Source organism: Nycticebus coucang, chromosome 16 (assembly GCF_027406575.1).
Source record: "Nycticebus coucang isolate mNycCou1 chromosome 16, mNycCou1.pri, whole genome shotgun sequence".
Lineage (NCBI taxonomy): Eukaryota > Metazoa > Chordata > Mammalia > Primates > Lorisidae > Nycticebus > Nycticebus coucang.
The window spans coordinates 40,205,956-40,218,086 of record NC_069795.1 but is presented as its reverse complement, the minus strand read 5'-3'; the positions used below and the strand labels follow the sequence as shown (position 1 = coordinate 40,218,086).

General features: G+C 38.7%; 1 protein-coding gene across 1 annotated transcript in view; it reads right to left on the bottom strand.

The window, feature by feature from the left end:
* The window catches only part of CHMP2B (charged multivesicular body protein 2B), a 28,665-nt gene extending 17,001 nt beyond the window's left edge, over positions 1-11,664 (bottom strand). The window contains exon 1 of the mRNA XM_053565314.1: positions 10,744-11,664. Coding sequence (XP_053421289.1) covers positions 10,744-10,777 — 34 coding nt within the window. The 5' untranslated portion in view covers positions 10,778-11,664. The remainder of the gene's footprint in view (positions 1-10,743) is intronic.
* Positions 11,665-12,131: the final 467 nt, after the last annotated feature.

The window sequence follows — 12,131 nt, the reverse complement described above, 5'->3', positions numbered from 1 at the left end:
ACAACTGAATATCCATGTTATAAAAAATATAGTTGGACCCATATATTACACTATATACAAAAATTAATTCAAAAAAGATCAATGACCCAAATTTAAGAGATAAAATCATAAATTCTTAAAATACACAGAAGTAAATCTTCAGGATCTGGAATTTTGCAATAAAACCTTAAATATGACACTAAAACATAAGCAACAAAAGAAAAAAAACATAAATTCTAGTTCATTAAAATTAAGAACTTATGTACATCAAAGGACATTACCAAATAAAGACAACCTACAGAATGGGGGAAAATATATGAAAATCATACATCTGATAAGGGTTTGGTATCCAGAATATACTGTATAAGGTATTTGTATAATGCAAGAACAAAAAACCTCCAATTTTAAAAGAAACAGGCCATTTTCAGGTTAGAAAGATAAAAAGGTCATAATTTATGGCTATATTTATATGAAATATCCAGAATAAATAAATATTGGTGGACATCTAATGCTCAGGATTTACTAATGACACATTCTAAATGTTTACATACAAGAATATGAAACCATAGCATGTTAGTAATGGAGATGAAGAAACAGGAGGCCTTCAAAAGGCCCTGTTATCCTTAAATCTTATTTAACCTTTAATACCTCTTTACAGGCTCTAATTCCAATAGTAGTCACCTTAGGGATCGGAGCTTCATCATATATGAATTTGGGGGATGAGGCAGGACAATTCAGCTCATGACACACAGTATCTGGAATCATCAGCCTCGTCACCCTTAACATTCAAACACCCAATTTTCTTCTTTTGTACTCAGTTCCCCATCTGGTCAAAGTCAATGGGCTGGTATGGAAACATGTACCACTTATCTTACTGTTTCGATATAAAATATGTTCTAAATTAAAAATGATGACATTATAAATGAACATCTAGAGTACAACCCATTTGTGTACTAAGGACTCTCTTAACTACTACAGAAAAAGTAATAGCATCCCATAGTGAAGACAGTCTGCCACAGCTACAGCAGTACTGTTCACAAAGAGAAGCCACTCTATTGAGAAATTACATTGTGGCCAGATAATTAACACAGGAGCAGAGCAATTGCTGAAAGCCTTGGTTGGTAAAACTTAAAATTCTGTTGACATACCCTTTTCTACATTACTAGGTTGGTATATTTATAAATACATGTACAAATTTAGTTTGTCCTGGGTTCCTGCCATAGAGGGCCTAAAATCCTTGGAATTTCCTAAATAATAAAAATGTCTTTTATTCATACCAAGACCCTTTTCTCCACACCTGACTACATAGTGTGGAAGGGCTAGTGGCTGACAGCTTCAGGATGGTGTTAGTCACTGGAAAGATGGAGCACTTGATTAGAAGATGGGAACTTTCAGCCCTACCCCAGGCCTCAGGGGAGGAAGGATTCTTGAAATTCAGAGAACCTTCTGTTTGAACATGTTGATGTGCTGGGAAGACGGCTCTCCAAGACAGGCCATGGAAGTTGCCTTTCCCCTCCCACCCTTGACATACATAACTCTTCCATTTGGCTGGTCCTTAGTTGAATACTTTATAATAAACCAGTAATAGTAAATAAATTTTTTTCCTGAGTTCTGAGAGTTGTCCTAGCAAATAAGCAAAACTAAAGACAGAGTTACAGAAACACCTAGTCAGTCAGAAGTATGGGTGGCAACCTGGGACTTGTGAGTGGCATCTGAAGTAGTGGGATCTTAAGGGACTGAGCCCTTAACCCACAGGATCTGCTCGGACTCTGGATAATTAGTGTCAGAATTGAGTGGAATTTCTCAAAATCCAATAGGTCCAATACGTGTTGAGAATCACAGCTGAGACTAAATATAATCATCTTCATTAGAAAACAGGTATACTACATGCAATTTCAACACAACATGTAATTTAATTACAATAGTTTGATTTCGCTTTTCTTAATTTTATATGCACCATAACTGCCACTATATATCATAAATGGAAAAATAAAGCAAATTAACTACTGCACACTCCACAGCCTCATAATTGTTAAAAGACCTATTAATATTTAAACAGTTTTAAGCTATAAACTCAGAGCATCTAGTGTTACATACTAAAATATAATAATAACACTTTAAAACATGTTATGATAAGTAGAAAAATGTAGTAAAACATCTTTTCATATGTGATGATAGGAATATCCTATAAAACAAATAAATTACTCTTCATTTCTTTTAAAACAATTCCTATATCAAAACCACACTTAATGATTTGGTCTTCTACATAATTTAGAAGGAATAACATAAGAACCCTTCTGAGACACTTTGAATGTTTTTATGGCCAAGTTTATTTCGCACTAGATTTATTTCTTAGAAGGTATGATTTTTGTCCCTACAATCTTTAAGAACAGGGAACAGATGCACTTGGTTATTGGTTTGTCTTCCCACCTTACTTCATGCTATCCCACTACATCATCTTTAGTAGTTATCAAAGGGAGTACAAATACCTACATTAAACTGTAAAATAATTTGTCTTACAGGCGCATTTAACACATTCCTTTAAAACATGTAACAAAATCTACTGGTTGTCAAGAAAGATAATTTAACAACAATAAAATCTGAACTATCATAGATAGCTTTCTACAATGGAAAACACAGCACTGAACTAATCAGCCATTTCCTTATAATTTTCTGCTTTCCCCTCTTTTTCAAGCTGAACCAAGACAATGACAGGAACACACACAGGATGTCCTACCCACCTAGGAGGGATGGACCACTCGGCTCCCATCCATCCTCTGCCTCCCTGTCCATGGAGGCAGAGTATGCTCTGCTTTTTTCTTTAGGCACATAGGAGTGCACCCTGGATTTTTTTATACTCCCACTCTTTATTCACCTTGTGGGTTGTTGTGACAGGTATCTTCACAGGTCACCACCTATGTGAGCATGTCCAAGGCCCAGGGATATGCTGTGATGTGCTCTCCCAGCCACCATCCATCTCCCTCTCCTGGCACATGCTCAGTACAACACTTAGGACGGCCACCCAGGCCGGCTGGACTGTGGACATCAAAGTCTTATCTCAAGCCTTTCAGGCTCTTCTAACTGAACCGAATACAAATTTCTGCACTACAGTGACAAGATCACAGCCTTATATATTAAGATTTGTACTTAAGATAGAGACAGAAAAGGTCTTCCTGCATTCATCGGTTCTGAAGTCAGAAACTCCTAAAAAACAGCTTACTAGAGTTCTCCACTAGGGTTTGAGGCCAAACTCCTACTAGAATTATGGCTTTCCTTCCTAGATTCTATTCATTTACATGGAGTTTATACATTAGAAGATAAGAACAAAATGTAATTATCAGCCATAAATACAGACATTCATTAATTTGTGAACAGTACTATTAAAGTGCCTTTCTTTTAAGTGAAGGAAGGGAGCCTGTCTCAAGCTTGCGGACAGTTCAGGATGACCATCTCAGGAGCATGGAGGCATAATACACACATCACATCACATCCCTGAGAAGCATTACAGCTGGTCTCTAAGACAGCATTCACTCTGTTATGTACTGTGTTTGTGTTTTACTATAAGGTCATGACAGACCTTTTAATCTAATAAACCATCTTTTCTGCTTTTAAATGTATTTCTATTGGGGAAAACATCATTTTAATCTATATTTTATTGCTTATTCATTTCCCCGAATCTAATCATCACGTAAATTGAGACAGACACATGTTTCCATATCCTGCTCTCTACTTTAACTGGTTTTGATCCCCAGGAGAAAGGAGCATGTGTTGCATGTTAGACTTCTCCTGCAAGTTCTGCAGCATCTGCTATCAGTGGACAGTGGCCCTTGTGGGCACTGGCATCAGCATTATCATGACCATGGACAGCAGAGAAGCCTGAGTATAAGTTCAGCTGAAGTAGGTGAGATGGAGCTCACCGATGAACAACGAAGTGGAGGGGCATCCTGGATACATGGGGCACTTCCATCTTCTTGGATTGATGAGGAGAAAAAACTGTGCAAAAATGTTATAAAGCTAATGTGAAAAAAAGAAACATTAAAAGACAGTACCTAGAAAACGCTGCTTCTAGGAACCACATTAAGTCAAAGGAAGAAGGAAAACAACAGTGAGAGAGCGAGTGAGGAGAGATCAGAATTTGATATGCAAACTGAATTTATTTCTCACCTTTGGAAATGGTATATCAGAAACTCAGGGATGAATATCAACAGCTTAATTAGTTAGTTTCAACATATGGTAAAAAAAAAAAAAAAAAACAATGGGAAACAGAAAGGACAGTGGAAGATCATGTGAACAGCTCTGCTGTACATATAGCAAAGGGAGCCAACCAACTCAAGAACAAGGTTGAAGCTGAAAAACTCACCAGGACTTGGAAGGACACTAAAGAGAAAATAGGAGAGTCAAATTCTATGGCAGCAAAATGAAGCTAAAAGAACTCGGTTCTTTGTGGGGTTTTTTTTTTTTGTTGTTGTTGTTGTTTGTTTTTCTCCTACCGGCAAGTTTTAAAAGTCACTCAAATGTTATGGAACGCATTCGTATTCATATGAATTTATTTTTTTAATACATTATTACCCAAATATCAGTGTTTTCAATACCCGAAGGAAAATACTGAGATAGACGAGCAGCAGTGGACCTTTGGATCTCCTTTGGCCTCAAAGACAAAGTCTTTGGCAACATTATCAATAACAGCTTTGGTTCAGAAAACTATCAAAGGGCACATATTTCATCTTAGATAATTGAGAGAATGAGAGGGAAGGCGTACCTGGAAGAAAAGTCTTACAGACCTATAGACTTGAATATAGAAAACAACAGTATGAAAATAAAGACTGTCTTGGTATCATGCTGGTGTTGGGGAACAGAGGAAAGAAATTTTTGTACAGAAATACTAGTTCTAAAAGTATGGAGAACTTTTGCTAAGAAAAATGTTCAGAAGAGCATACTCTAAACCTCCTGAAACCTGCACTTACTTATTTTTCCTTGGTATGCGAATAATGTAAAGGTTAAATAGAAATAAAATTTGAATTTTTAAATATTCAGAATAAGGAGGACTAGGTGAACACACAGACCTAGGAAAGATCTGAATACTGTGGGTACCACTGTGAGAATGTCACATTGAATTCTGGAAAAAAGAAGAATTGTGTCAGAGGGTATTTAGTTTACAAAGATCTTAGATATTATTTCGTCTTATCATAGCATACATGTGGCATCACAACAGATCTCTTGACTAGAGATTTATCCCAACTTAGTCAAAACTTCACAAATTCTAAGCTCTAGAAAACTAGTAGATAGGAATATCATTCCAATGAGGCAAAACCCAAATATCTTTATTCCTCTTCTGTCTGTAACATTCCTCAAATTATCTCTCAGCTTGTACTAAGACTCACAGTGGCTGACAATAATGTGTAAGAGTTAGTATACCCTATACCAACTCTATATACATTATTGTCACCCATTGTGAGAGAGTATATATTATGTATAGAGAGTATATATATAGAGAGAGTATATAGAGTATACATATAGAGTAGAGTATACATATATATAATAGAGGATACTATATAGAGTATATATATTGTATAGAGAGCACACTATATTATATAGAGAGTATACTAAGTTCGGGATTCTGGAAACACTACTTTTGATTAGTAAATGCTATGCTTTTAATGATTCTCTAAATCAGTGGTTCTCAACCTTCCTAATGCCACGACCCTTTAATACAGTTCCTCGTGTTGTGGTGACCCCCAACCATAAAATTATTTTCGTTGCTACAGGATTTTATGGTTGGGGGTCACCACGACATGAGGAACTGTATTCAAGGGTCTTGGCATTAGGAAGGTTGAGAACCACTGCTCTAAATTATACATTACTACAGAGGTATTTTCATATATGCTGAAAATTCCCTGAAATCTTGCGATTATGAAATGTGGGAAAGATTTAGAATAAGGATAATCCAACTTTGAAAGTGCAGAAGGATCTACTTAGGTTCTAGTGAATGCATGTCAAAAAGCAAATGTTACAAAACAGTACTACCAGAAGTGAGGTACTTAATGCAGCTTGAGCTAGCCTCAGAGAAGACTTCCTGCAGAAGATTTTAAAAAGCAGAGATAGTTCAGGTTAGTAGTTAGAGGAAGAGTACATGAGAATGGTAGGCATAAAGACATCATAAGCAAAACGTGTCAGGGTAAGAAAGAGGTATATATTGGAGAACAGATCTGTGTTGCTGGACAATAAAATGTCAATAGACATGGCTGGAAAGAAAGGCAAGGGCTGTATCAAGGAGAGTCACACATGCATTATTAAAAGCATTACACTTGACCCTGTTATTACCTAAGATTCAATAACTGGGTTCACAATGAGTGGCATAGTCAGATTTTCATTCCAGGTATGTCAGTATCAATTGCATTGCCAACTCTGTGGATGAAGGATTTAAAGGCTACAGAACTACAGGGGAAAAAAGCAAAGAAGGTGATATAGTAAAGTGAAAGATGAGTTGGATCTCAATTAGAATTATAGGCACACAGAGGAAAATCATATACTCAGGAGGCAAAAGAAGCAGGGCCTGGCGATCAGGTAAAGGAAGAGGACATTCTGGAAAAGGAAGCTCAGGAAAGAGATGCTCAAGGAGATGATTCTGTTTGGGATCTTTAACGTGAGGGACTGCGCGGCATGTACAGACACAGCCATAGTCAGCAAACTGTTGGACACACTGGCCGGTAACTAAAAACATATATCTGGAATGTAAATGATGGATCCATCAGTACTTTATTCACTTCTAAAGTTCTGCATAAGTGAACAAAGATCAAGCAGGGAGAGAGTGTACAGTTAGAATGGAGGTAGCCCAGGAAGGAACTGAGAACTCTAAAAGTTAAGTGGTAGGTTTAAAAAAAAAAAAAAGGAAAAGGAAAAGAAAACTTGAAAGGAGAAAGAAAAGGACAGGTCAGAGAAATCTGAGGAAAATTAAGAGAGTGCTATATCACAGAGGTCAAGAAAGAGAGGGAATTTCAAAGAAAAAATTATCAGAATCAAATGCAAAACACAGCCTGAGATGATCTGAGATGATCAGATCTGAGATGATGCCCATTAGATTGGACAATGTGGAGGTCACTGATGATCTAAGCAAGATGTATTTCATTGCATGTGATGCAGAGCAAACTGCTAGGGAATGGAGGCATCTGAGAAGTAAAGAAGAGGGGATAGGACACATTACTACTCCTTCAAGAGGTTAACATGAACAGTGAAAAGAGATTGGACCATACTCCCTAAGAAATGCTGGCTCTACGGACAGTCAGGAAAAGGGGTGGAGGTATTTCTAGTTCTACTACCACTGGAAATTAAAGTTCCACATTCTTCTTAGTAAAGTATCACAAGAATGGAGAAGCAAGAATCTAATGTACTCCATTCTAGCATGAAGCCAACAAACAATCTAATACATAGCCACATAAGGGAAAAACTCAAATCAATTAAAGGTGGGGAGGAGAACTAGGGAATGAGGAGAGGGGAAGTGGTAGGGGATGGGGATTATGGTGTACAGCACACCTTTCCGGGGCAGTATGCAATTATAAGCGGGACTCTACCTAACAAATGCAATCTCCGTAACCTAATTCTTTGTATCCTCAATGAACCTGAACCAACAAATAAAATAAATCAGTGAATATTTTTTTCGAGAGTAAAAAAGAAAAGAAATTAAAATTCTACTATTAATTTCAAAAGTCAGATGTCTGGATCACAGACAAAACATAAATACTGCATGGTACCTACAAGAAGTTGAGAATTCCATGAACTTAACGAGAACAACAAAATTAACCCATGCCATGGACTGATCTCTAATAAGAAAAATATAATAATGACAACACACCAAGTGATGAGATCTTGGCTCTCACACTTCATATCTGTATGATCTTGGACAAGCTCCTTCTGGTACTTTGCTTCTCTATTTCCTCATCTATAAAATGGTGATTATAACAGTACTTATCTCAGGTTTTGTGAGGATTAAGTAAGATACTGCATGCAAAATGCGTAACACAATGCTGCCTTAAGAATAGGACCTCAAAATTGTCTTTACTGAGGGTAACAGACAAAAATTATATAGTGCTTAAAGAACTTCACTTTTCTAAAGTCAGGTTTAATTGTGGATTTATGACAAGCCCTTGTGGCATCTTAATTTACAGGTTCATAACTAGCTTTAATAAATAGGTCACTATTAATCTCACAGGGAAAAAAATAAACACTGTCCATAAACATATGAACAATATGTATGTATATATATTTATATACATATCTTATAAGGCAGGAAAAGGAAAACCAAATAGTACTCAGTTGTAATTCCAAATTCCTAAGAATCCTTCTCTTCAATAGCATTGAAGTACACCTCTCATTAATTTCTGTAACAACGTATACATTACAGAGAATTGTTCATCTTTGTGTCGAAAATGAATTAAACATACCTCTGAATAGTAATAAGGGCTGTAATGTTGTCTCCCTTTTTAATTTACATGTGCAGTAGTTTTTAATGATACAGTATATAACTCTTCCAGCCAATCCAAAAGGACAAAAAGATTCAAATTATTCCCCAGATCTGTAAGCAGTTACATATTTCGATTATATATCAGAATTTCATTACCACTGGAACAGAGAAAAAGTCAGCATACAATAAAAGATCTTATGATCAATAATCAACACATCCAAGGATCTAAGAGAAATACATTAAATTTCATAATACATAGCCTCATTATTGCTAAGAAGAATACTGTCCCTTTTTAAACAAAAGTAAAAACCTTTTTAATACAACAAGAAGTAAAAATAGTGAAGCTCTATATCAAAATAATGAAAATACAGATCTGCAATTAAAATGTCTGTAAAGGATTGGAGCTGACAAAATAATTTTGCAAAACATCAAGTATGCAGCTTGGTAGTTACTGCATATGGTCCCAAATTTACATTCACAAATCCCACATACAGAACTTTAATTTAGTGGCATAGTTCCTGGCAAAAGTCCTTCAGACTTTTTTCCACAAATAAGTCTATTCAGCAAAAACATTATTTCTTGGGAGAAATAACTGCAAATAAGTATACACTCTTACTGCATATCCATCCTCACATTCGCATTGTCTTCTTTTCTGTCCTCTACACTTCAAGTACAACAGTCACCACATTGCCAAAAGCACCAGGAAGCACAGAAATGAAATTATGTCTTTGAAAATACTTGATAGATATTAAGCAGTTAAAACCAGGATGTTTACCTTTTGATGTTAAAAAAAAATTCAACATGTAACATTACATGTAACTAAGACAAAACCATTTTTCCTCTGTTTAGTAAATTCACACTATATAAAATTAAACAATTCTCACTATGTAAAACTCAAACAACAAGAAAATAGTATTTGACCCCCACCCCTAGAATACCATGTAAGTGAAGATCACAATGTTGGTGCTGAAACAGTGAAAAAAATTAAACAGCATTCTCATCTGAAACACATATAAAAACTATTTCTCCTAATTGTGTTACATTATATCCCTGGAATAACTGCCAACTCGGGATTTAATGTATTAATTTATTTTAAGTTAATAAAAAGTCAATAAACCAAAAACATTTTTTTCAATTTTGTTTTCAACCACTCAGAATAGCAAAAATGTATCATGCTGCGTGATCACTTAGAGGTAAAGTGGTATTCATGTGTTGCAGTGAAGGCTAAAGCAGCAGGGTAAAGGTGATGTCTTTGTTATCCTCCCCAAAATAATTTTGCTGGCATTGGAACAGTCAGCACAAAGGAACGAAGGAGTCACTCCCAGGTCTGGACTGGGCACCCTATTTGTACCAATCACTGTCTAGCTACCACTGCTCCTTTTGTAGCAGAGTTAGACCCTTACAAAGAAGTGATTCTTTGGTTGAACCAGCAACAACCTAGATTTAACATGTACTGGTGAACATAATTTATAAATAACTCAAATGAATTTAATTCCTGGTAGCAGTCAATGAATATTATGATTAATTAATCAGTGTTACATAAAGACATTAGAGGCACTGAATATAAACACTACAGACAGTGTGCATTCCTGTGTTCACATTTCCCCCCCTTAACATCATACTGAGCTAAATGTCTGAAACAATGCAGTATCTAAAATTTAAACTTCTCTGAAGACAATACATACCCCATCTTTTATTTTAGTTAGCAAAAGATGATCATAAGAGAAAAAAAATCCATTATGAAAACTAAATCTGGGCACTTCCCTTGGGTTTCTTGTCTTTTTCTACTGGAGTCATCAGGAAGCATTTGTTTCACACCTCTACTGATAGGGTGTTCCAAAAAGGGCGACCAGCACAGACCCAAGTTCAAACTGGAGCCTATGATCCCCTCGCCTACTCTGAGACAGGTTTCCTGTCTGGATGCGAGAAGTAGTACATCTCCAAACTGAAGAGCAACAAATCAAGCAGAAGAAGCCAACGAGAAATTCATTAAATCACTAAGCCTAATGACACTCAAGGGCTAGCAGTACCCTGGTTCCTGGGAAACAGGATTCTGCTGAAGGAAGAAATGAGGGCGGGGAAGTGTGATCACAGGGCAGAGGCCAGAGTGCCCAGGTGAGGTCGAGGTGGGGAGAGTCAGAAGACCTGGAGAAGCAGAGAAGTGACGCAGCGAGGGCGGTCACCTGTGGGGCCACTCGAACCAGCGCTGCCCCCAGGGACAGCAGCCAGAATCGCAGCCGGAACCCCCCACCCCTTCCCCAAAGAGGCCGGGGAAACGCAAAGCTGGTTCCCGTCCTGGAACTCACCATCCACGGTCTTCTTCTTGAAGAGGGACGCCATGGTCAGGGACCGCGCCCGGGCGGCCCGGCTCGGCCCGATCCGGCCGGAGACAGGGAAAGGGCAAGAGGAAAAGGACAGGCTGCCGGCGTGTTCGGGCTGTTGCAGCGGAGGGACAGGAGGAGGAAGGCGGGGTCGCCAGGCAGGACCCGCGGAGGGCGTGGATCCGACGAGCTACCGCAGCAGCGTCTCCCAGGGCTCAGGTGACTGGGAACTATGAGACTTTTTTGGAGAAGTCACTTCTAGGTGGCGCCTGCGCGCTGGGCCTGCGCCTGCGCACTGCGGCGGCTGAAGCCGCTGCCGCTTCCCTCACCTCGGCTGCTGCCCGCTCTTCCCGCTCGCGGGTCGGGGCGGGGAGAGGCGAGGATCCGGCTTACGCGGGTGGCAGAGCGTGGGAGACGGCGGGAGATGGCAGGGGACCCCTCTGCTCAGGTCCTTTGTTGATAAAAAACAGAAACTAGCAACGCTTAGAGCTTTCTCCCTTGCCCCGAGGAAGCTGGAATTAGGGGATCCCCGAGAGACCGTACAGGTCGTCCGGTAACTGCCCGACCCCACTCTGACTGGAATTGTCACCGTGCTGCTGTCAGGATTCGTATTTCTTGCGCGAATAAGGGCAGGGACTGGTAGTAACGCTGAGCTCGGTATTCGGTGATGGTTCCCGAGTTCGCGCTGTTTGGGGCCCTGCCTCGCTCAGCGATCCGTCTCCCGGCGCCCGCCCGCACGGACCCCCGGGCACCCGAGGAGGCCCCGCTCCGCGCTGGGCCCCGGACTCCCCGACCCGACCCGGCGTGGGGTTCGGGGATGCAGTGTTTGTGGAGTTGGGGATGGCGCGAGGTGGAAGGGTATGAGAGCAAGTTTCTTAATGAAACACTTAAATGTTCTTGGCCAGAAATAATGAAAAAATAAAAAATCCACGCATAAGTATACCGGTTTAAATTTTCCAACTCTCTTGATTCCTTATAAACCATGAATCAGAAAATTTCATGGCTATCCCATGATCCCATTAGAATTCTACATAGCTTTATATTGGTGTTTGATGTAAAAAAAAGGAATCCAAACTCCAAATCACATTAAAGTAATATTGCAATGAATTAAAGAATTCTTGCGTGTATCATTATAAACATGAAAAATACAATCTTTATGTGTACCTGTATGCACACATATCTCTGTTTAATGTACTATTTCACTATTTCGAATGTTAGATTAGCATTGAACTTTTCTGCCCAAGCTACTCCTCTAAGCAACACTGCCTTCCATAGGATAAAAATAATAGTAGCATTTTTATTTCACAGATGTCATTTCTGATTAGGGCCTGCACTCCAGTAATGGCGTCAATGATTAGCCACTTCTGAATTTA